At 35.0% G+C, this 27,152-nt stretch overlaps 1 protein-coding gene across 3 annotated transcripts in view; it reads right to left on the reverse strand.

Moving 5' to 3' along the window:
• The window catches only part of CARD14 (caspase recruitment domain family member 14), an 81,158-nt gene that overhangs the window by 45,267 nt on the left and 8,739 nt on the right, over nt 1–27,152 (reverse strand). For 2 of the 3 annotated variants that reach the window (XM_074224969.1, XM_074224968.1), the window contains exons 2-3: nt 7,578–7,797; nt 5,838–5,975 (exon numbers count right to left, since the gene is read on the reverse strand). In XM_074224969.1, coding sequence (XP_074081070.1) covers nt 5,838–5,975; nt 7,578–7,788 — 349 coding nt within the window. In that variant the 5' untranslated portion in view covers nt 7,789–7,797. Of the gene's footprint in view, nt 1–5,837; nt 5,976–7,577; nt 7,798–27,152 lie in introns of those variants that run through there. The other variant, XM_074224970.1, reaches the window with a different exon arrangement.

The raw sequence follows: 27,152 nt of genomic DNA on the forward strand, positions 1-27,152 counted from the left end.
TGAACCATATTATAAGGATTTAGTTGCTATATAAGGTGGGTGTTTTTAATGTTACATTAATAATGTTTTTGCTTCAGCTGAAAAAAAAAGTCCAACATTTTATGCTATTATCATTAACAAAGTAATAACCGAATTCTACATCGTTAGTAGAATTAGTTAGTAGAATCTCATGTGTGAGATAGAGTATTTGGGAACCACAGATAACAAATTATAATTATATATTATTATAATAATTCATAATTATGATAATTTCACTCTTATACTGGCACAAGTATTTATGCTGATACATCAACAATTCACCAAGCAAAGAAAGATGCCTATAGTAGTCTTGCATGTCCAGATGTTAACTCTATCCCAGTAGGTTTTAGCTTGCTGGGAGACTTGGGGTGATAATGATACAAAAACGATAGTGAGATCCCCAGGGTTCTACTTGCCTTTGAATGAAAACATTTCCCATCTGTTAGCCTAATGGTTTGGTTATTAAACCCCTTGCATAGTGTAGAGTTATGTGTCATCAATTGGCTATTCCAAAAAAGATTTCTGACCTTTACCTTGGATCAAATGGAGCTGAGGGAGACTTATCCCTTCATAGCTAAGAAACTATTATAGATTCAGATTTGATCAGACTGATTAATTATAAAAATGTTTGTTGGAAGCCAGGGTCCCTAAGCTGTTTGACACAGTCACAGCAAGAAGACTCAAGGCAGTCACACTGCCTGATGGAACAACATTTCCTTCTTCAATATATATAGGGATTTCATGCATACCAATATTTATAGGTTTATTATTGATTGCAGTATTTACTCGCCATAATAGTGGAATGACTATAAAGGAAGGATTTCAGAAAAATTCCTTGAATAAAACAGATTGTAAACTCTGTCCAAATTTAACAGGACTGCCTCTCCCTGAGGCATACAAAAGGCTTCAACATTATGAAATCTCTGGAAAACCCAACACTGGAAATTCCAAGGAGATGTCAGAATATATACAGGGAAAACAGATACAAGATGGGTCGGATAGAATTCCAGGGAAATTAATAGTTTTGCCCCCCTTACCATACACAGGAATATATGAAAAAGATGGTGAGAAAATAGTACAGGTGACCGATATGTGAACTCCAGCAGCCTTAGTTTCATGGGAAAGAATAAAAAAGTCACAGAAACTGTGGTTTCTACCAACAAGGCCTGAAAGAAAAATTGGTTATTGTAAGAGTTAACGGATGGGTGGACAAGCATAAAGACCCTCACTATAGATTGTTAAGGAAGTGTATCGAAAAACATTACTTACACAAAAAATATAAAAAACTTTCCATTAAAAGAATTACTTAATTAATAACTTTAAATGAATTAACAATTATATAGTGTAGTAATGAATTAGGTAACAGGTTGAGGTCATCATGGTCTGAGTAGGAATAAGAAATCAATTAACTATATGATTATTAATTAAATTTGTAATCACATGATTAAAACTTGTAACCATATGAACTATATGATTGATGATGAAAATTGTACACTTTTGTAACCAAGGAAATGACCTTAGCTTGCTTGCTTGAAACATACATGATTCTGAGACTATAAAAATAAATCCAAGCAGCTGACAGTCAGTCAACCTGCTCCTGCCTTTACCCCTGTGTTGACTCAACTCATTGTGCCAACTCTATCCCTCCTGTCAGGTTCCAAGGACCCTGCAGAGGCTGGACCCCCGCAAATGTTCTCCTTCCCCTTCTTTCAGTATTTTTCCTTTATTTTAGGAAGCATCCCATACACCTGATGATAAATTTATGTTTTATTATGTATATCTAAGTCTACATGAGGAGAATACAGGAGTGAAATAATTTTCTTAAAGGAATTAGTCATTTATTAAAAGTTAACATTTATGTTTTCTATGTGTCAGGCCATGTGCTGGCTGCTTTATGATTATTATCTAATTTGATCTCCACAAACTCCTGAGAGATAGGTGTTATTATTATCCCCATTTTACAGGTGAGAAAATTGAGGCAAATAGAGGTGAAGGGACTTGCCCAGGATCACACAGATAGTAGAAATCTAAGGCCAGATTCGCTCTCCAGGACAGGTATTCTATCCACTGTAGCATGTAACTGCCCCAATTTTCTAATTATATAGTTTGTGCCAACATTAAGTAACCTCAAAGATGCTGATGAAAGTATGATCCCATCTCAGAGGACTCTCAGAACAGGTATTCATTCAAGGTGCCCTTTGGACCCCATCAGAGCCATACTTTACTTAGGTGCACCATGAGCAAAGGGGGAAATAATAGTGATTGAAACAAAAGCTAATAGTTGCTTCAAGTTTCCTTTGGAAATTTAACATTATTGCTTAAACTGTCCCGTGAGTCAAGCAACCAATACTAGGAAGTCTGCCAAAGTGAGACAAAGTAGCTAATCTCCCGAAATAGGAATCATTTGTAAAGTAATACCGTTTGTCCTTCATTTTTTGAAGAAGACCATGACATCAGGAAGGTGATGCTATGACAAGCTCATGAATTGGATTTGAGTGAGGGGGGATGTTGTGCTAAGTCACCAGCCTCCCTTTCTCCTCCAGAGTCATCTGGATCCAGTGGCCAGATATGAATCAGGACAACTGGAGATGGCCCAGGATGCAAGGCATTAAGGGTTAAGTGACTTGCTCAAGGTCAAACAGCTAGTAAGAGTCAAGTGTTTGAAGCTGGATTTGAACTTCTGTCATCCCGACTCCAAGGTCAGTGCTCTATCCACTGTACCACCTCTTTTGCTTTGTTTTGTTTTTGCAAAGCAATTGGATAAGTGTCAAAGGTCATAATTTGAAGTCCTGACTCCTGGGTTGGTGTTCTATCTTCTACTGTACCACCTAGCTATCCTTGCACCACCTCTTTTGAATATTTATTTGTAATTGTTTAGATTCAGGATGAATTGAAGTTTTCCTTAGAAAGAAAGCTATACTGTGTAACAGTTATTAAAAGACTTTTAAAGGAATTTATTTTTGATTTGTTATTACTCTAACAATAGTGACAGAGAAGCCCATCGAATAGGACAAATTTCAAGGTTTTCAAGATTCAACGGAATTTTTCATTATTCACTATACTTTGAGTCATTGGGTGATAAAATAAAATTCTTAAGAATAAGACAGCTAAGGTTTGATTTATGCTAACCCTGACTTTAAGTGAACAGATGTGCTTCATATCACTTCAGTGTGTATTGGGAAATCTGCAAAGCAGATCAGAAAGCAGAGTCCAATGCCGCATGAAATTTTCATGATGAATCTGATGCAAATGGTATCTTGACCTCCAGTTACCCCATACCAAACATATCTCCAATAAACAGATGAGAGAAGAACCATAGTCAGACACCAATGAAATGTATTAAGGCCATTCACTAACAATTATAAAAAAAAAATTTGCCCACACTACATGACAATCCCTGCTACAACCTCAGACCAGTAATCCTGGTCTATCTGAAGGCCCATCAATAGAGAAAAATGCACTTTAGCCTTGCTGGACTTCAGGACCACTAACCACCTAATAATATTAGTATCTACTGTCAAGACCATTAGACATACATCTTAGGTATGAGCCCACACATCACACTATAAAACAGACTCCTGTCCTTATTACTGTACTCCACTGGAACAGAGGGAAAACAATTCCACAATGGACACATTAGCATGCTAGGTCTTCCACCCCTAAGTCATCACAACCAAAGGAAAAAACTATACCCCATTCTCTGATTTCGACATCTAATCCCAGATTTACAACTAATAAAAAGTGATGTGTTATATTGGCTGAGAGAAAATCTGCTTCTCCCTACCCTGATTTGAGATTAAAATAATATAGCTTCTTTATCTGATATATATCGTAAATTTAGTGAGTTGTACAATTTTTTCCCCCCAGATGAATGTTTCTTACAGCAGTTTGTCCATTCTCTTCCCTTACTTCTGTCCCATTATATCTTGAAACATGATTTATGTATACATATATTTTATGTTGACTGTAACATTAGATATTCCTTTGTATCTTCAGGTTTAGCATAGTGCGTTGCATGCTATAAGTGTTTAATAAATATGTTTTAAATTTCATTAAAGTCAATAAAATGCAGAAGCAACAGCCTATCCCTATAACTATGAAGTTTAGTTAAATAATTCTAGTTTATTTGTAGATTATCCATGCTACAGATTATCCACAAAAAATATCCATCTCAGACTGGTTTCTCATTAACTACCTTCACATTTCTAGGCCATTGGTGCATATTTAGAGAATGCAGACTTATTGTAATATAAGTATATTACATTACTATTATATGGAAGCATGCTTTAGGATTGTCTTTTATTTCATATAAGTAAATGCAGACTCATCTAATTGTGAGTATAAATCTATTGATTTATAGATATACATTATGTTTATTTGTATGTACATATATTTTACAAAATTAAATAAAAAGGATTTCATACTATCCGCTCTCTAGAATTAGCTAGACTTTGTTCCTCTTTATAAGCAAGGATAACTGAGAAATGACTATCTAAATGACTATTGAAAGGGCTCAAAAGTTTTGCCAAACAAAGGGCAAATTAGTAAAACCTCTTTTCTATTAAAAAATTTAAATTAAACTTGATTTGGGTGAGCAAAAGAATGAAGTGCTATTTGCAAAGCTCTAAGACCTGATTTCTAATCTTTTTTTGTTTTTGCTGGGGGGAGAACACCACCTGTAGTTTTAAAATATTGTCCCTTCCTGGATGCCTGGGACTATGCTATATGATTATTATCTAATTTGATCCCCACAAACTCCTGAGAGGTAGGTGTTATTATTATCCCCTTTTTACAGGTGAGAAAAATTGAAGCAAAGAGAGGTGAAGGGACTTGCCCAGGATCACACAGATAGTAGAAATCTAAGGCCAGATTTGCTCTCCAGGACTGGTATTCTATCCATTATACCATGTAACTGCCCCAATTTTCTAATTATATAGTTTGTGCCAACATTAAGTAACCTCCAAGATGCTGTGACAGCTGTGGAGAAGAGAGATTTCCTAAATGTATCAAAAGCTTCTTCTTTTCTTTCCATGTGCCTGAAAGAGGGCCCTTCAAAGAATGAGCATACAAAGGATAAGATTGACTGACTTGCTGCTACAAATATTTTCTCCCATGGTAGTCCATTAGGGTGGTTTGTCAGACAGTTGTCTCTCTTTACTACCAGAATATTGAAAATAGAAGGGACAAAACAGAATTATCGCAGGTTCAAATTCCTTGGTTTAGAGAAAAGCAAAACTAACACACAGTGGGAATAAGAATAAAAATAATAATAACTAGCATTTATCTCGTGACTTACAGTGTGCCAAACAAATATTTTCACATTTTATACTCACAACAAAATTGAGAGGGAGGTCATTTTTTTTTAGCCCTATTTTACAGATGAGACAACAGAGACAGACAGAAATTAAGTGACTTGCCCAGGGTCACACAGAAGCTGAAGTGGAATTTGAACTCAGGTCTTCCTGACTCCAAATTGATCACATTATCTGTTTTGCCACCTAGCAACTACTCAGCATTCATTTTGAAGACAGATAACATGTGTTCAAATGCAACTTACTACCTAGGTGACCTTGGGCAAATCAAATAAATTCTCTGAATTTCAGTTTCCTCATATGTAAATTTAGTAAGTTAGAACAAATGATCTCTGAGGTCCTACCCTCTTTAAATTTATGATCTTATCTATAAAGCTTAGGTAGGAACACTGAAAGAATAGAACTTCCCCAAATGGTGTTACACTTTGGGGGTGGGGGGTGGGGTTGGGGGAGGAGTAGGTAACTTGTAAACATTTCTAGAAAAATCCTCTCAAGTATGGCTCTTACCTCGGAAACTGCCAGAGTCAATAGAGGGCTCCTGGCCGGTTACCAGGGTATAAATGTCAGGATTATGAAACTTCAAGCTCTCCAAAAAGGCAATGGCCCCAGTTTTACCACGAGTCTTTAACACATCTAGCAAGTATCCTAGAAAATAGAAGGACTGTTTTACAGGTAGGAACATGGACTAGTCTCACTGCAGAATGAATGAAGTAAGAGAACCTATTGTCCCTTTATTATTCCTTTTTAAGGGAGGATCAGAATTTGGTCTACCCTTCCCAGCTAGTTGGTATAATCACAGAAAGTAAGGGGAATAAAGGACTCTCCCCATGGGTAAATCTATGAAAGAATATATCCCAGGTTTATGTTTTATAGCTACTTTTTATTTTTTACTACATTTACCTATACGTTCATGCTTCCCATAACATACTTACTATACTATCCTAGTAAATACTTCAGTTTTGAATTGTATCAGATATATGTTTGTTCTCACCATAAAGAAGGGCATCATTATTTTTTTTGTTTGTTTTTTGCAAGGAGTTTAGTGACTTGTCTAAGGTCACACAGTTAAGTAATTATTAAATATCTGAGGTCAAATTTGAATTCAGGTCCTCCTGACTCCAGGGCCAGTGCTCTATCCATTGCACCACCTAGCTGCCTCCAGAAGGGCATTATTCTTAATTCCTAATCAAGGTTTTGAAATTCCTCCAAGATTAATCCTAGAATTTTAGAATTACAGTTTTAAATGCTGAAAGGGCCCAGGGCTACCTCTCCTCATCTTATTTTATAGATGAGGAAACTGAGCCTGGGAAAGGTTCACTAAAGTAATATGTAGCAGAGCTGGAATTCAAATTCAGAGCCTCTGAATCCACATCAAGTCCTCTTTTCTCTACACTCTCTACTATCTTTTCCCCCAACTTCATTTTTCACTAATGAGAGAGTTCTGACTCAGATTCTGGTACTTCCTAAGCTACTTGAGATGAACCACCAGTCTTGATTAAATAGGTTTGAAATATTTCCTTAAGTGCTTTGCCATTTTGTGATCTTCACTTCAAACTATAAGGAGTCCACAGAAATATTCCAGATCTGTAAGTGACTCTCAATATCAGGTGTGGATCCAATCACTGTAGATGCTCTTACTTATTCAATCTTATTCAGCATACACTTGGGCTTTCTGCAAAATTATGCTAATGAACATGAAAATATATGTTAAATAATGCCAAGAGCTGCATCTTTAGATTTTAAGGGAAGAAAATATGGTAATATTCATGTTAAACACACAAGAGGCCTCATCAGAAAGAACATAGACATTATGTTGACAAGCTGCCTAAATGTGCCTCCCAAAAGTAAATAATGCCACTCCCTAGGTTATCATTGTCTGCTTATGCCACTCACTGAGACATACAAAGAATTTTATAGTCATACCTGAAATAACTCCAAGATATTTGAGCATTTGCCTAGAAGATTACTTTTTCAAAGAGATGGAATACAAAGTATCAGTGGGGAGTCACTAATATAACCTTAGCCCCCTGGAAGCTAAAGCAAAATAATGCTACCAATTTCTAGAAGACATGTCCAAAGAGGTCTTTTTCCCACCATCATCTCCAGATACTCTAATGCAGGACCTGGGGTGATAGACCCATGAATTGACCCCAATTCTTGAGCCCAATACTAGGCACACAAAGGGCATAATAAATTCTTGTGGGCTTGACCTGATTTATGAGAAGAAGTCCAGTCCCAAACTCTCACCTACTCTCATGGCATTGTTTGTGAATTTGGGACTGTGCAGAACTTCTTCCTCATCCAGTTGATCCAGAACCTTGGCCTGTCGGAGGTAGGGAGTTAGTCGACTGGGATAGACATTGCGGACAATCTTATATCGGTGGTTCTCCATTATGTCCCACAGCTTCTCCTCATCCAGGGTTGTCAGCTCACAGTCTTGGGAGCATAGGTCTGCCATTGCTAGAAGCTAAAAAAAAAAAAAATAGTAGACCAAGAAAAAGAGGTAAAAATGGGAGATCCAGCATCAAAAAAATAGCATTAAGGAAGCAGGGTAGTTGTATAAATTATTATCTATGCTATTCAAATTCTCTTTCTGCATTTCTGAAATGGAAAAGGAAAAGGGCTGAGGCAGGAGTCAGGGCTTTAGTTTCACAACCAAGAACCTGTACTATCCACTGTGGATACAAAGGCAAAAAAAAAATAATTCCTGCCCTCAAGGAGCTTACATTCTATCAAAGGAAAAAACTTGTATATGAAAAAGACTAGATAAAAAAATACAAAGCAAATAAAAGTTAATATTGTCAGGGAGAGCTACTAGCAGCTGTGGAGGGGAAGGGAATGCAAAAAGGGTTTAGGTAGCATGCATTCATTGATGTGAACTTGGAAAGGAAATTGGGGATTCTAGGAGGCAAAGTTGAGGAGAGATTGCAATCTAGAGAAAAGAGTTGGAATATCATGTTTGGAAAAGCAAGAAGTTCTCTTTGGTTTGAGCCTGATGAGGAGTAACGTGGAGGAAAGGTGGATTTTTGAATTCATCTCTGTGACACTAATTTCGATGAAGATGAAGAGAGTGAGCCAATTTCAGATGAACTCTTTAAAGGTCACTTTCTCTACTTCAGACAAGAAGAAATGACCTGGAGGTCTAATCGAATGACTGAGGGAGAAAGATTGTGTTATTTCCTTTTCCAGGTGTTATTCTGGTGTTGTTGTTGTTGTTTTTTTTATGGGGAAAAACCACTTGCATCAAATGCAATGCAAATTCTTTTAAATTAAATATATAAAGGGAGTCTATTGACAGAGAAAACCAGAGCAGTTTCATTTCATGAATGACAATACTAAAGCTAAAAGCATCTGAAAATATTCTTTCTATACTATACTTTTAAATAAAGCAAGAAAGATAAATGACAATCTTTTCTGATAGCTAGGAATAAGTGTGACTACTCTATTGGAGTTTGCAGTCCAATTCTGTGTAATCCAAACAGCATCAGGTGCATATATTCTATAGGAGAGAAGCTCTTAATCTATTCAATTCATTTTTGGTTTTGGGGTTTTTTTTTTTCAGGTTTTTGCAAGGCAAATGGGGTTAAGTGGATTGCCCAAGGCCACACAGCTAGGTAATTATTAAGTGTGTGAGGCCAACTTTAAACTCAGGTACTCCTGACTCCAGGGCCAATGCTCCATCCACTGTGCCACCTAGCCACCCCTATTCAATTCATTTTTTCTAATTGTTAAACTACTTGACTGTAGCATCACAAGATGGCTTTACTTAATTACTCCTTAGAAATGGCTAGAACTTTTCCATATGGCTTCCTTCAAGTCCCAGTTAAAGTCCCACCCTTAGCCTTATCCAATTCTCCATAATCTTAATGTCTTTCCCTCCAGACAACCGCCTTTCTTTTTGTTGCCCTGAAGCTAGCCCTTAGACCTGCTGAGCACACCATAGGTGCTTAATTATTTGTTTCACGGATATATTTGGTTTGAAGAGGACTGAAATATTATAGATAATATTCTTTGAGGCATATTGCTCTTCAGAACCAATTTTCTGAGTTCCAGTGTATAAGTTCCCCCACCTTTTTTTTTTGTAAAGCTGATTTGTATATGAACCATGAACTGGTTGTCATTTTATAAATTTCTAAATTCAGAGGTTGTCTTCCTGGGTTTTGGATTTTCTATTGTCAAAGCCAAATTTATTTCCTTGTAATCTCTCTATTTGACCAGAAGAGGGCACTTTAAACAACTCTACACTGCTCAAGAAGCAGGTGTGGCAGGTGCAGAAACACAATGATCACACAATACTGAATATGGCCCTTTAGTTATTTACTATTCTTGATTATATGTATATAATAATATAAAAATATAAAATGTATACCACATCACAGGCTTGCTCTGTATGTGAATACCTAGAGTTGAATACATATACCTATATAATTTTGTTTTTTTTCTCTTTATCAGAATTACTTTCTTTTTCTTCTAGCCACTCACTCTAACCAGGAGAGGATCAGTTTTCAGATTACTCAGTTGTGATTTTCCCTTTTTTACCCCTTCCTGCTCCCCTTCCAAGTTTCTTATTAAAATATTCAGGTAAGAGAATAAGGATTAACCTTTTATATCTTATGCATAGTAGAAAATGCTGGACTTCTTTTGGAAAAGCATTTGGACAAATTCCCCTTTTGGAACTGAGTAGTTGTCTTTCATTTATTTAATGCCTTACCTTAATATTATATCTGTCTTTTTCATATTCATTAGCCAAAGTGCTATATACAAAGTGCTATATAGCTTATAGTGGGAAACATCAGACTTTTCTCTTACTTTTCAAGTCAAAGCCTAGGAACATTTTAAGAGGCTTACAATATAACTCTCTCATTTGGACTAAAAATATCAACCTTTCCCAAGGAAGTTTTTCATTTATATGAAAGCATTGGTACTATAGATATATTCCCTACATCTCCATTTTTGACTCTTTGCTGTTGACTGAATATTAGTATAGAAAAAGATTAGAAAGAATGTAGAAATAAGTGAGTTTGCTTTTCTGTTTTGTTTTTAGTAAAACCTTTTGTCCTTAGGGAAATATAAAACTTTTTTTCAGAAATTTGTTAATATCGTTCATTTATTTTTTCTTTCTTTCTTCATTCTTTCCTTTTGACTAGGTTCTTACAAGTGACTTTATCCTTAGAAAAATACCAAGAGTAGAGAAGCAAAGGAGTATGATAAGTTCCTGTTTCCTAAGAATAATAAATATATCTCCTAGTCTGGGTGCTTTGCTTACTAAAAATTTATAAACCCCATATTGACTGGCAGGTCCACTGTAAACATTCTGATCACCTATTGACTGATTCAGGCTTTTATTTACCAAAATGTATATAAGTATCAGCACATTTCATATATTGAAAATCATAAGGCTAAGGAGCCAGAGTTACAAGTGGCTTCCTCAGTTCAAACTTTGCTTATTTGTTTATTAGGTGCCAACCCACTGAATATAAAGTCTTTCTATGGAGCTGAAAACAAGAATGATTTCTCCTAAGTCTCTTGCATCCATGGGATGGCTTCATTCTTATTGAATTGTTTTTCAAATTTACATTCTTGCAAAGTTGACACTGATATATTCATTGGATCTGCTTTTCTGATTCCCTGTATATTTTTTATAAAAACATGGAAAAAACTTTTTTTAATCCTTTCTGGTAGTCTCACTGGTTCTTTTCTGACTACAGTTCAATCTCTTGATTCTTTCTCTCTCAACTGTGTCCTTAATTTATCATTGCTTTTTCCTCCTTCCTATTTTCCTTCTGTGTTTGACTGCAAGTCTTTTAAAATGTGCCTAGACTGGTAATGGATCTACTCTAAGGCAAGGGGATAAACTTTATGACTTTCCTTTAAAGAGAGGATTAGCAAATCTTCATTTACTTTCTTTGAAATCTCGTATATATTTAAAAATTATTTGTCTAAGAGAATAAAAACTTATTATCAAGCTTTTAATAACTATATACATATGATCTACTATGTGTCATCTGCAACAATTTTTAATCTTATTTTTGTTTTTACATCACCTTTATTACTTTCTTTTTCAAAGAATAAAAAGCATTTCATTTTTATAATTAAACAGTACAGTGATTTTTTTAAATTAAATATTTGAAATTTAAAATAATTATACAATTTTTTGGGGGGGTTGCAAGGTTATATGCTTAAGTGACTTGCCTAGGTTCACACAGCTAAGTAAGTATTATGTGTCTGAGGCCTAATTAGAACTACTGACTGGTACTCTATGCACTGTGCCCCTACAATTATTAATACAAACATTGATAGTAACCATTTGGGCCATTTTAATGAGTTGTCTTGCACTTTATAAATAAGAAAAGTAAAATCATTATTGTTCTTGATCCAAACAAGTGAAACAATTTAAAATTAGTTTTAAAAATACAGCATTTAAAATGACAATTTCTATTCTCAGTCAAGTTAATTTTACAAAAAGGGGAAGTTGGTAGCTCAGTGAACAGTGGACAGGGACTATCCCTAGAGTCACAAAGACCTAACTTCAAATCCAGCCTCAGACACTTCCTAGCCGTATGACCCTGGGCAAGTCATGTAACCTCCTGCTGCCTGACAAAATAGGTCCATTGGAAAGAGAAAAAGCAAACCCTGTTATCATTGCCCAAGTCAAGACACAACTAAACAACAACAAAAAATTTTACAGCAAAAGTCAAGTCTACAATCATTTATCAGGCTATGTGCCAGGCACTGGGAATACAAAGAAAGGCAAAAACCAATCCCTGTTCTCAATGAGCTCACAATCTATGGAAAGCCAGGGAAGCAAAGAGAAAGAGTCAAATGGGGAGAGGATTTCATGCAAGGGAAACAGTGAGTGAAAATGCACAAGAGATGAGAGAAGAGCCTTTTTGCAGGAACAGCAAAGAAGCCAGTCATTGGATTAGACTACATGGATGGGAATAAGACTGGAAAGGTAGGAAGGGGCCAGGTTATGATGGGCAGCTTTTTTTTTCACCTTTTCTTTTTATTAATATTTTTGTTTTCCAATTATATACAATAATAGTTTCTACCTATCATTTTTGTAAGATTTTGAATTTTACAATCCCCCCCGCCCTTCCTTCCCCCCCCCCCCCACAAAAGGCAGTCTGATAATCTTTACCTTGTTTCCATGCTACAATTGATTGAAATTGGAAGGTCAGTTTTTAAAGGAAAACAGAAGATTTTATTTTTAATCCTGTAGGTAAAGGAGAGCCTCTAGAACTTATGTGGCCAGAGTTGTATTCAGGAAGGTCACTTTAAGATGAGAGGAGGATGGATTATAGTGATGAAAGATACAAGGCAAGGAAGACCAACTTGAAACTTCTTGCAATAGTCCAAGTATGAGGTGATATTTTAACAGAATTAGAGGAAAAAAGAGATGCTGCCAAGAAAGGAGCAAAAGGACTTGGCAGATGATTGGATATGAAATATGAGAGAGAGGGAGGAGATGAGAATGACACCTAAGTTGCCAACTTGGGAGACTGAGAAGACAGTGATGCCCTCAACAGGAAGAGGAACATTAGGAAGAGAGGAGGGCTTGGACAGACAAACTATGAGTTCATTTTGGGAGTCAAAGATGTTTGTTGGGATATCCAGTTTGAGACATACAATAGGCAGCTAGAGATGTGAAACTAAATGTCATTAGAGAATTAGAACTAACTAAATAAATAAATCTGAGAATCATTTGATAGAGATGTAATCAAATCCATGAAAGCTGATGAGATTACTAAGAAAAATTTAAAGTTTATTAAAGCTTAAAATGGCACCAAAACTCTTGGAATACTCTGAATAAAGAGAAAAGGGTCTATGAAAATCCCATGGGAGACACTATGGTTAGTTGACTCTACCCTGTGGAAGATCTAGAAAAGAAGACAGAAAAGGAACAGTTAGATAGTCAGAAGAAACAGAAGAGTGTTAAGAAAAACTAAAGAGAAAAGAGTAGCAATAAGAGAGGTTTTGACAGTCTTTAAAAAAGGTTCATAATGAGGCGGCTAGGTGGAGCAGTGGATAAAGCACCGGTCTTGGAGTCAGGAGTACCTGGGTTCAAATTCAGTTTCAGACATTTAATAATTACCTAGTTGTTTGACCTTGAGCAAGCCACTTAACACTATTTGCCTTGCTAAAACATTAAAAAAAAGGCACATAAAAGTCAAAGATGGGATTAAGAAAATATTTCTTAGCTTTGGCAATTTAGAGAGCTCTAGTAACTTTGAATTGAATAAAAACAGAATTACAGAATAATTCTTCAAAAATAAGTAGATGTTAGATTTCCATTTCTTATAAAGATGTTTTCACAGTTTGCTTTTCACTTCTGAAGCCTAAGCTTCCTTAATTACTTTTAGTCTTCAAAAATTTGCATAGATATTTGCTACTTTTTTTGTTTTTGAGGGGGGAGGAGACATAGCACACAGGATTAAAACTTGCTCAACTAAAATTTACAACATTGATGGTATACAAGAGAAAAGATTTCCATAATGATTGTAAGGAAATCATTCAACATCACAATATTGTCATTAACAGGCATGTTTTGCCACTCTTTAAGAAAAGGATAGCTAAACAAGTTAAAATAGACATCGTAAAGAATATATAATATATTGGATTCATTGGGAATGGATTAAATATATCCAGAACCCTATTTATTAATTGATTTTTATACTTACCCAGAGTATATAACAGAATCAATTGTCTCATCTGTAAAATGGGGATAATAGTAGTGTGCCCCTCCCAGGGTTATTGTGAAGATGAAATGAGATAATAATTGTAAAGCACTTAGCACCTAACACAGAATAGCACTATATAAATATCAGCTATTATTATTATTTGTTCAGTTCAGCAGGGACCTCAGCATAGGCTTTCAAGCAAAAAAATAAAAATAAACACACACACACACGCACACACATAAACACAAACACACAGACACACATACATTCTTTAACAACAGTTCCCAGGCTCTTAATACAAGAGGCTGAAAATATTCTGGTAACAGCAAATTGTTGCATAAACAAGTCTGTTCACATCAAGGTTCCATCACAAAAATTAATATCAAGGTCAGAAAACCACTAAAACTGGTACCTCTAGCTTCTGAGCGCTCTTATTTGAGATGTCTATTACCTCCTCCTTTGAAGTCTAAATTTCTTTCACAGACTCTAAGATATTTTCTCATAAGAATTTAGTTTTTCATTTGGAAAATATTATGAAATAATGGCACTTAAAAGAATACAAAAACCTCCTAATGGAGTTGCTAATATGACTGGTGAGAATGTATAAGCAGCAAAGCTGACCACCCTACCTACTCTTGTTAGAAATCCAGCCTGTCACAACCACATGCATGACTACCTTAATCTGTTTTTATGGAGTCCTTTTAGGCTATCTATAAGAGACCCTTTTTTCTAAAAAGTAAAATTTCTGCCAATAAAAATACTAGAGCTACTAGACCAATAGGGGAGGCCATATTTGTTCATGACCTTGACTCAACTCATTAATTACCAAAGTTTTCATGTGGGGCGGCTAGGTGGTGCAGTAAATGGGGCACCAGTCCTGGAGTCAGGAGTACCTGAGTTCAAATCTGGCTTCAGACACTTAATAATTACCTAGCTGTGTGGCCTTGGGCAAGTCACTTAACCCTATTGCCTTGCAAAAAAAAACCCAAAAAGTAAAACACAGAATTTTCATGTGAGTCACATTGATACCGGAAGAAATAAACTGCTGTTTCTGCCAATAAAAATACTAGAGCTACTAGACCAATAGTGGAGGTCATATTTTTCATGACCTTGACTCATCTCATTAATTACCAAAGGTTTCATGTGAGTCACATTGATACCAAAAGAAATAAACTGCTAATACCAGAGGCAAGGTGGCACAGTTTTTAGTTCTGAGACTTCTTTTCCCACAATAGGTTGCTACTGCCCCTCTCCCCTTAAAGATCCACATTTGCCATCATCTTGAAATGGGAGTCAACAATCTTAATTCCATTCACTTTCAATATAGTTCTCATTTAGAGGGCCCTCCTTTATAAGAAAAAATAATAAAGAAAAAAGTTCAGCAATACTAACAAAGTAGCAACTAGATTTGACTATATACCATTTTCCACAACCAGAGTTCCTTGACTTTACAAAAGAGAGAAAGAAGTGAACTTTCACAAATCACCAGAATTTAATAATTATAATTATACTCTTCTGAAAATTTTTGATCCAATTAGCTTTCTCAGAACAACCTCAGATGTCTCTCTTCATGAATCAGTCAATATATAGTCAAGGAGTATGTACTGATTTTTAAAATCAACATAGCAATTTCCCAGAAAGGTTAATATGCTCCAAAAAATGAATAATAGCACATTTAAAAAATAAAAAGAAACATGTCCAGGTCTTTGCATTGTTTTTGTTTTATTTTTAAATTTTGAACTTAAGCATCAAAGACTGAATATTTCAATATGTAAAGAACAGAAAGAGAATTATATTTGAAACAGTCTTTTTCATATATAGCATGATTTTTTATGTAGCACAATAGTACCAATACTGTCCTGCTTTTCTGTCCAATTTTGAATTTCCTTTTTTCTTCTGTGTATTCTTTGTTGCTATTTCTTTTTCTTTTTTCAATTCTATCACTCTCCATCCTCTCTTTGCCTTGAACGTTCATCATTGCTATCATTTTTAAAAGCTCTCAATTGAAAGAAATAAGTAAAGCCAACCAAAACAAGTTTATGAATTGACAATATGAAAATAAATGTCTTATTCTGCATTTCTAGTCCATCATCTCTCTGCCAAAAGGTGAGAGACATGCTTTATTATTAATTTTCTGAAGTCAATATTGGTCATTTCATTGAGCAGAGTTCTTTAGTCTTTCACATTTATTTCCCTCTACATTCTTATCATCATTGTATGAATTGCTCTCCTGATTTTATTCACTTCAGTTTGAATCAGCTCATGCAAGTCTTTCCTGAATCTCTACATTTCATCATCATGGTATAGTAATATTCCATTATATTGAAATGACATAATTTGTTCATCCATTCCTCAGATGATAGGCACTCACTTTGTTTCCAGGACCTTGCTGCAAGAGAGCTGCCATAAATATTTTTCTCCAAATGAATCCTTTCCCTTTGTCTTTGATGTCTTTGAGATATACGGCTGGTAGTTTTATTATTAGGTCAAATGGCTTGTAAAGTTTAGTAACTTTTGTGGTATAGTTCAAAATGCTTTCAAATTGTTAGATCAATTCATAGTTTTAATAACAGTATATTGGTGTCCCTCCACCTCACCTCCAAAAATTGTCACTGTCATTTTTGCCATTTGGAGAAGAATCTTAGAGTTGTTTAATTTTCTTTTAACTAATAATTTAGAATATTACTTCATGTTTTGAGGATTGTGTTCAAAGCGGTTTTCTAAGAAAGAAATCCAAGTTATCATTAGTCATATGAAACAACGCTACAAATCACTAAATTTAGAGAAATACAAAATAAGGTGACTCTGAAGTTTCATCTCATGCTTTGGTAAAGAGAAAAATGACAAATGTTGGAAGGGTTTCACTCAGTTCCATGGAAAGTCCTCCAACTTATTTTTGTACCTCTAGACCATTCCCTCTTGTCCAACATGAACTGGTAACTATTTTCTGATCACTTGGTCAATGGAGATGCGCCACGCTCAATCTGTGAACTCCCTGTTGATATGTCATTTTTTTGCCCCTCAAGAGCAAGGTCTATCAGTCAATGTGATTCTGTATTTTACCATACCTCTTCTGCATATTTGGGTATCAAAAGGATATCTGTGAGGAGGGGGCATCTCAGATTATGAGGAAGATCTGAGATCTACTTCATTAGACCCTCTAATAAAGTGCCATTGGCTCAGAGTTCTGCCTCAGTGTCTTTTGTTGCAGGTAGACAGTTTTAATCCCCAAAAGAGGCACTCACCTGGCAGAAGTTCAGACTGGTCTAAGCAGCAGCTCCTTGCAGAGGGGCGAAGTACAATGACCCTTCTGATAAAACAGCAAAGGCTGTTCTCTGAATAGAAGCAGCTTCGTAACTGAGACTGTTGACTGATTTTCAAACAAGCTGCTCAGTGCAGGACAATGTTGGGAGAACAAATGCTAGAGTACAAGATGGGCTTATGGAATCTTCCATGGTATAGTGGTGAACTGTCATAGATATTTCAGTTCTTGGGACTTTCTCCAAGTCTCAAAGTCCAACAGTCATAGAACTTTAAGGGATATTTTCCCTAACCAGGAAGTAAATTGAAAGATCTTTGGACTCATTAAAATTTCCTTAGATGTTACTAAAGAAATATCAGATCAGTTTTTTAAAAAAAATTTTTGGGAAAGATATAAATTATAGGATTCAACTAACAAGTGAGGGGGGTCAGCACTCACCGCATATCTTCTGGGTATCACTTCTTTGAAATTCTTCACCTAGAGATGAACTAAGTTCTTTTCCAGCTTCTAAATTCTATTAACATATAATTATTTGCTGGAGGGATTTAACCATGGTCAGAAATATGGCACTCTGAAGACTCAAAACACCTATCAGTATCTAATTAGGCAGAGTGAGATAACAGAAGAAAGAGGAAGAGGTTAAGAGTTTTTGAAGTAGGAAATCAAGCTATGGCAAGCTGTTTGAATCAGGAGATTTCTGACGGTTTGCATAAGTGGGAAACAGATCAGTTTGATAGGATGGAAAGAAGTCTTTCCCTTGGAAAATATTATGTAAAGTTTGCTGGCCAGAAAATTCACCTCATAGATAGTCTGAGCTGAACCCCCCTTAGCTCAGCTGGAACTTGGATAACAGATCTACAAGCCAGACAGATACACACACTATCAATAAGTTTGTATTATAAAAGTCTATCACAAATACATAATGGCTTCTTTGATGTTCTTCTGATTCTCTTACTCCTCAGTCTCCTTTGTGGTAGCATCCTCTCTCTCTTTCTTTCTCTCTCTCTCTCTCTCTCTCTCTCTCTCTCTCTCTCTCTCTCTCTCTCTTCAAGGGTAAACCCCAATGTGCTGTTCTAGGCTCTCTCTCCTTCCCATACTCTCTCTAGGTCATCTTATTGGATTTAATGTGCTCAATTATCATCTCTATGTAGATGATTACAAAATTTAAATATCCAATAGGTCTTCATCTCACTCTTGAATTCTAGGTCCACATAAATGGAACCATCTGGATGTCCCATAGGCAACTCAAACACAGGATATCCCAAACTGAATTCTTCCCCCCCCACCCCCCGCTAAACTCATCAGGTCTTCCCTCTTTCTATAGAGGAAACCATCATTCTTAGTTGTTCAGGTTTACAACCTTAACTATACTCTCACTCATCCCTAATATCCAATCAGTTGCAATAAGTCCTGTCAATTCCAATTCCTCAACAATGCTCATATCTCCACTCAGAAAGCCACTATCCTAATACAGATCCTTATCATCTCTTATTCAGGATTATTTCAACAGCTTCCTAATTAGCCTTCTTGAATCCAGTATCTCTTCTCTTCAGCCTCTATACTTTTTTCGATGTTCACCCCTATCAGTAAAAAGAGTTCATGCAGGCACCTTCAGCATATACAAAGTTACTTTTTATCAATTATATCCAGTTCTTTACTCATTTATAAATTATACCTAGTGTTTTTGTAATAATTATGGAGATTATAAAATATAAGCAAAATATAAATTTTAAAAGGCAAAGATGAAATATTTTAAATGATGTTTATAAGTGGGCATTGCATTTGGCTATGCTTCATGAGTTTTGAAAATCTTGGTTTAATACTTTGTAATGGAAATTTGGAGATTTAGTTCCAAGTTTATTTTAGTTCTTGATTCTAATGAATATTATAGCTTAAAAAAGATATGTGAATCCATATTAAGTGCAACTTTATTAGTTGTACTTACTAACTCATGAAATTTATCTTTAAGTCTTTAAAACTTTTAAGTACTTTCCCCATAAGATAATCAGCACATTTCTGTGTAGTACAAAAGCTGAACATCATTCTCCATCTCACTGCAAAGTATTAAAAAGATTCAATTATTGAAAGGGCTTGTTTTTTTTTAAATTAACCACATTGAAGACATCCTGTAGCACTCTGTGTACTTCCAACTTAGATTTCTCTACTGTAAATAGCTTACTCCTATGAATGAAGTTGATTTATGGTGCTATCTCTGTAAACTATCCTAGAAACCTTTTACTCCAGCCAAAGGCTACATTTGGACAACTTTTCTAGAAAATAATGCTTGCATTAAAGAACAGAACAGATTAGATCTTTCCTTTTGTGAATAACAAAAACATCAATCTTCCTGTTTTTCATTACTGTAATAGAATCTAGAAAATTCTATAAGAAGAGACATGTTAGTAACATCTGAATGACTAAACAAGTTTTGGAACGTGAATGCAATGGAATATTACTTTGCTGCAAAAAATGACAAAAATGATGAACATAGAGAAGCATGGAAAAATTTATATGAACTGATGAAAAGTGAAGTAAGAAGAGTCAGGAAAATGACACACCAATTATTGCAACAATAGAAATAGAATGAGAAAAATCACAAAAAATGAATTTTGCAAAAGTGGTTGGCCCTGAGTGGATGGGTGGAGGCCTCTCAGTCTGAAGAAAAGAACTATCAGTCCCTTCAAAATAGGTCAGGGGGCCCGAGTTTCCAAGAACATCAGTCCCTTCAAAATAGGTTGGGGATGGGCCGAGTTTCCAAGGACTATCCCCTGATATCATCAGGTATCATTGCAGCTATTTCAAGGCTTGAGCCAAACATTTGAGAGGTCAACAGAAATTAGGAAGGTTGTGGTTTTTGCCTATAAAGCTTGGCTGCTAATGCTGGGAGGACCACCCACTTCTTGCAAGATTCTAATAAATGACATTCTGCTCCAAACTTTGAGAAGCCTCTGAGTAGTCAATTTGAGTAGAGGTCTTCAGCATCCCATACAGCCCCTAAGGAGAAATATTTCTTCTGGATAGGTTTCTCAGTTATACGATAGGACTTATTCTTCTCCACAGCTCTACTCTTAATTGCCAGGACTAATTATCAGTCAACAAGTCAGTCAGCAAGCTTATCATATTCCAGAAACTATTCTTAAAGCCCTGAAAATATAAATTAAGGAAAATTAAGTTCCTTGATCTCAAGGAGCTCAATTCTAATGGGGTTCTAACAATATGGAAATTTTTACATCCAAAATATATTCAGTGTGAACAGAAGGTAATTTCAGAAAAAAGATATTAACTGCTGAGATGAGAAAGGAAAATATTTTAAGCATGGAGGAGCCAGTGAAAAGAAAAACATGTAGTCATAACAAGAAGGTGCTGAATGGTAGGGTAATGGTGAAGAATAGCGTAAGAAGACTGGAAAGGTCCCAAGAGATTGAATGACTTTAACTGCTAAGAAAAGATTTTATATTTAATTCTGGGGACAATAAGGGAGTCACTGGAGTTTATTGAATGGTTTGTTTTTGGGTGGTGACTTAGACTCATAGTTTAGTAAAGTCACTTTGGCAGCTGACTGAATGATGGATTTGAATGGGAGAGATGTGAGACAGGAAGACTAACCAAAATGCCATGGTAGGGCAACTAGGTGATGGAGTGGATTGAGCACCCGTCCTGGAGTCAGGAAGAATTGAGTTCAAATCTGGTCTCAGACACTTAATAATTACCTAGCTGTGTGACCTTGGGCAAATCACATAACCCCATTGCCTTGTAAAAATAAAAAAAAATGCTATGGCAATAGCCTATGTATGTGGTGATGAACACCTGAACAAGCTATATCAGTGGAGTTCAGGGGACAAATAAGGGAGATATTATTAAGACAGAAATGACAAGACATCACTATATTGGATATGTGGAGTAAATGCTGGTGAAGTACAGAATATGAAACTGAATTTGCAAGTCTGGGTAACTAGAAAAATCATGGTGTCCTTCATGGTAACAGGAAAGTTAAGAGAGGGAGGGGTTTAGTGACTGGTGAGATCTTGGACAAGTCACTTAATCCTATTGCCTTAAATAATAAAAATAAAAGAAACTAAAAGAAACCCAAAGATAAGCTATAGTAAGTGACATCTTCTATATCAGAATTTCACAAAAAAAGTCAGCTAGAAGCCTAGGAATAATAAAAAATTCAGCAATTGAATGCCAACAAGAAGTGAGGCAGGACACCTGTAGTCTGCAAAGTTCTGTGCACAGAAGCATCAGGAATGAGAGTTCCCCTGAGAAGAGCCCCAGGATGTGGACATTGACCACATTGAACCAGTTGAAGTGCTGCCCAGCTCAATGTCACAATTCTTAGATTGGGACAGTCAAGATCCAGAGGTTTCCCAGATCAATAATAAAATGACTTAAGATGACAGAGGGCCTTGAAGATTCAGGGCTCTCAAGCTCAAAAATCCAGGCAGTTCTAACTTCGAGAAAGAGAAACTAACATAGGAACTCAGGATGAGCAGCACAAGGACTAACCACCCTACCCAAAAGTACAACAAAAGGGGCCCTGGCACAAAACTCTAATTCAAGAATTCCAAAAAGCTGGAGAGATGAGGAAGTCAAAGAAACAAATGACCAGTTTTAAAAATTATTATAAATCTGACTTTATAAAAACTATAAACAAGAATCAAAGGGGGGAAACTTAGCTTTTTCCCAAGGATGCACAAATACCCTAGAAAAAAATGAAGCAAGAATTTTTTTGAAAAAAGAAATAAAAGTTCTGTTGGAAAGAACTGGAAGAATACTAAGTAACTTAGAAGAGATAGTGATAAATGTTATTCAAGTCATTAACTCCTTGAAAACCAGACTGCTGTAATCTAAAACAAAAATCAATGATTGCCTAAAACAAAGAAATATTAAATAAAATAAAAAAGGTTGAGAAATAAAAATTATTTAAATATATTAACAACTGACCCAGAAACAGATGGAGAGATCATTTTAGGAACCATAAATGAAAATTAGAAATAGGAGACAAACATGGGGAGGGGGAAGAAAGGGGGGAAAGCAGAAAAATATGAAACTCAAAAACTTAGAAAAAGATGAATGTTGAAAACTATCTTTGCATGTAATTGAAAAAAATAGCAATAAAAAGAGAAATTGGAGACAAAGAAGAGACAGAAAATTTCACCCATCACTTCCTAGTAGAAATTCCCAAAGGAAAAGACCCAGGAATGCTATAGCCAAAATCCAGAGTTGGCATATTAAATAAGAAATATTGTAAATTTTGTGAAAGAAACAGTTCAAAGGCAAAGGAAGTACAGTCAAGTTCACACAAAACCTGAAAGCTTATACTAAAAATGAAAAAAAGAAAAAGAGAGACGCTATAATACAGTATTCCAGAGGACAAAGAAATATATTTATAACAGGACTGTTAGGCTGAAAAAAGTAGAATAGAGGACTTTAAAGTAGTCTTGATGAGAAGAGTTTTAGTCTGAAGGCTCCAGGGAAGTGTGGAAACTCAGACCAAAGTGGTGTCTAATATTTTGTCACTTTGAATCAAAAGAGTTCTTCAGCTAGCTGAGTCCAAAAGACTGGGAGTCTACCTGAGGGCAAACCTAGAGGTATATTGCTTGTGCCCAAACTTAGGTTAGCATCTTGCAGAACTCAGACAGCAATCTGATTTTGTTCTGGATCAGACCATTTTGGGAAGACTGAAAACTTGCAGGTAGGTTCCCAGACTGAATTATTCCTGAGATCCTGGAAAAACACTACACTCAATACACAGAGAACCACAGCAGGACCAAAGAAGACATGAGCTCAGGTCTGAGATTTCCTCTGAAAGTGGGCAGAACCCAACTCTACCATAAAAATCTGAAGTTGGGAAGTAGACTGAATAAATAAACAGACAAATAAATTCCATAATAAAGCTGTTATGATGACAGAGAAATTGAAAACACAAACCTAGAAGAAGAGAATGATTCCAAAATATATACAAAGTCCCAAAGGAAAACATAACTTGAGTACAAACTCAACTAGAATTCCTGGAAGAGATAAAAAGGTTGGGTTTTTTTAAGTTAAAATTTTTGAAATAAGTGGAATGGACACACTAGAATATAAAATGGAAAAGAAATGAAAGTTATGGAGAAGGGAAAGAAAATGAATACATTTACATAAGAAGTACAAAACCTTACCAAAGTAGCAAACTCCCTGATAGTTAAGATAGTCCAAATAGAATAAGGACTCTAAATCAACTAGAAATACTAAAAAGAGTCAAAAGATTGAAAACCTGGAGAAAAGTATAGTGTATTTATTTATAGCAGTTCTTTTTGCAGTGGCAAAGAATTGAAAACTAAAGAGCTCTCCAATAATTGGGGAATGTCTGAATAAATTGTGTTATATGAAGAAATAATGAATAGAATGCTTTCAGAAAAAAACCTACCTGATAAAAAGGGAAGTGAGCAGAACCAGGAGAACATTGTACATAATAAAAGCAGTATTATACAATGGTCAACAGTAAATGACTTAGTTATTCTTAGCAATTCAATGACTCAAGAAAATTCCAAAGTACTCATGACAAAAAATTCTGTACAGCTCCAGATTAAGAACCAATGAAATCTGAATGCATATTGGAGCATACTATTTTTCACCTTATTTGTGTGTGTGTGGTTTTTTTCCCATGGGTGTGTCTTTTTTATAATATGACTAATATGGAAATATGTTTTGTATGATTGCACAAGTATAACATATCAAATTGCTTTCTATGTCAGGGAAGTGGGAGGTCAAAAGGGGAAGAAGAAATTTGGAACTCAAAAAAAATTTTAAAGGAATGTTTAAAATGGTCTTTACATATAATTGGGAAAAAACAAAATGTTATTTAATGAAAAACAAGAAAGAAAATATAATGTATTTCATAACAATAACAATTGATCTGGAAAACAAAATAAGGAAAGTTCACTTAAGAATTGCTGACTACCTGAAAGTCATGACCAAAAAAGAATGTAGATATCATATTTCAAGAAATAATAAAAAACAAAAAAAAAGTTGATCAGATCACTTAGAAGCAGGGGGCAAAAGGAAAATGGAAAGATTCCATTAGTCAAATCCTGAAAGAAACCCCAAAAAGAAAGTTCCCTGGAATATTAGAGTCAAAATACATAGCTTTTAAATCAAATTTTAAAAGTACTGTAAATAGAAAAAAAGAAATCACAAAGCTCCAGTTATAATCATAGATGATTTAGCAGTCATGAATAAAGAAACAGAGAGTCTAGAATATAATATTCTAGAAGCTAAAGAATATATGCTCACAGTGTATAATTTACCCAGCAAAACAACACAATCCTAAAAATGAAAAAAAAAAATCTTTAATGAAATAGAAGAATTCTAAGCATTATTGATAATTCTAACATAGAAACTTTAAAAGGCAAACACATCAGTCAAGTGAAATATAAAAAGGTAAACATTAACAAGATATCATATCAAACTAAATAAGGATTATAATTAAGATTATAATTTTGGGAGATTATATGTATGTCCCTTCAGAGACCTATCCTCTTTTTTTCTTTGTAAGGACTCTCTTTTTTTAAAATATAAATTTATTTATTTTTTCCAACTACATGCAAAGATACTTTTCAACATTCTTTTTTTGTAAGATTTTGGGTTCCACGGTTTTCTCCCTCCTCCTGCTCCTTGATAACAAGGAATCAGATAAATTTTGCATGTTTGACTGTGCTAAACATATTTCCATATTAGTCATGTTGTGAAAGAAGAATCAGAACAAAAAGGGGGAAAAACCATGAGAGGGAAAAAACTTAAAGTATAAAACAATTTTGTTTTTTTGCAAAGTAAATGTGGTTAAATGGCTTGCCCAAGGCCACACAGCTAGATAATTAAGTGTCAGAGGTCGGATTTGAACTCAGGTACTGCTGAGGGCCTATCCACTGTGCCACCTAGCCTCCCCTATAAAACAATTTTTTAAAATGAAAAATAGTATGTGTTCAGATTTGGATCTGAATGTTCTTTCTCTGAATGTGAATGGCATTTTCCATTACAAATTGTAAGGACTCTATAATGTTAAAATAGAAGAATCTTAATTCTTCTATGTTCCAATTCCTTATAGTATTTTTTTACCTTGTTTTTTTTTAATTTAAATGTAAATGTCATTTCATATTTCCCAATTATTTATAAAGATAAATTTCAAAAATAAGTTTTTACAAAATTTTGAGTTCCAGATTCTTCCCTCCCTTTCTCTCTTCTCTCCAAAATGACAAATAATCTGATATAGGCTAAATATATGCATTTATGTACATGTAATACATATTTTCAGTCATGTTATAAAAGGAGAAGAACAAAAGGAAAAAATACAAAGCATTTTTTTAAAAAAGGGAAAATAGTATGCTTTGATCGGCATTCAAACTTCATCAGTTCTTTGCTGAGTCTTTTGGAATTATCTTGAATCATTGTATTGCTAAGAAGAACTAAGTCAATCACAGTTGATCATCACACAAAGCTGCTGTTACTGAATACAATGTTCTCATCTTATTGTGGGGGAGGGTCATAGAAGAAGTCTTATTAAGGAGGCTGGGTGTAATTCTGTTATGTTCTGATGATCTTAAAAGAAGAATGAAAAGGGAGATGAAAAGGAATTCACTAGTGGGAAGGAAAGGAGGAAAAAAGGGGACAATCATCTCATATAATCAGGATATACAAGTAGAAATTTATGTGGGTAGTTGACATAGGAACCTCCTCATCTGAAATCAAAGGAGAGATGACTACACACATAAAGTCGGGTACAGAATTACATTTTACTCAATAGGGAAATAGGAGGGAAAGCATTCCTTCATTTAACAAATCTTTTCTATAAACAGATTTGCTATAAACAGTTTTGCACCTATGGATCCTTTTCCTTTTTCTTTGCTCTCTGGGGATATAGACATATTAGTGGTACTGCTGGAGCTAAGGGTATGTACAGTTTATAATTCCTTGGGCTATTGTTCTCAAGAACCGTGGGAACAATTCAGTACTCTACTAATAATTAATTAATGAATCTATTTTTCCTCATCCCCTCTAGCATTTGTTATTTCTGATAGTTGTAAAGTGGTACTTCAGAGCTGTTTTATTTTTCTCTAATCAATAATGATTATGAGCATTTTTTCATGTGATTGTAAGTAGTTTTTGATTTCTTCTAAAAATTATCTGTTCATATATCCTTTTACTATCAATTGGGAAATGACTCATTTTTATAAATTTGACTTAGATCTCTATATATTTAAAAAGTCTTTACCAAAAAAAAGCTAGCTGTCATTTTTATATTAGTTATTGTCTATGATATCTTTTAGTAAAAAATTTCCCATATTATCTCTTTCAATTAATTCTAATTTTGCTTTTGCTTTGTCTGAGATCACAATTGCTACCTCTGCACTCTTTACTTTAGTTGCTCTGTTCCAGACCATTTTAATTCTGTGTCTTTCCATTTCAAGTATGTCTCCTGTGTACAACATATTGTTGGATTCTGGTTTCCAATCCGTTCTTTGATCTGTTTCTTTTGGGGGGGGGGGTTATCCCATTTATATTCGCCATTTATAATCATGAACTACATATTTCCCTCCATATGATTTTTCCTTTGTTATTCATCTCTCTCTTCTTAATCTGTCTCTTCTCAAAAGACTTGCTTTAGGACACTGCCTTCCCCTTATTATTCTCCACCCCCCCCATCTCTATATTTCTTATTGCCTTTCCTTTCTGTTTTCCTATTGGGTAGGATAGATTTTTATTCCTGACTGAGTGTGTGTGTGTGTGTGTGTATGTGTGTGTGTGTATGTGTGTGAATTTTTCCCTCTTTGAACCAAATTTGATGAGAGTGAACAGTTCAAGCATTGCATACCCTTCCCCATTTTCCCCTTGATTATAAAA

Source organism: Macrotis lagotis, chromosome 2 (assembly GCF_037893015.1).
Source record: "Macrotis lagotis isolate mMagLag1 chromosome 2, bilby.v1.9.chrom.fasta, whole genome shotgun sequence".
In the NCBI taxonomy this organism is placed as follows: Eukaryota; Metazoa; Chordata; class Mammalia; order Peramelemorphia; family Peramelidae; genus Macrotis; species Macrotis lagotis.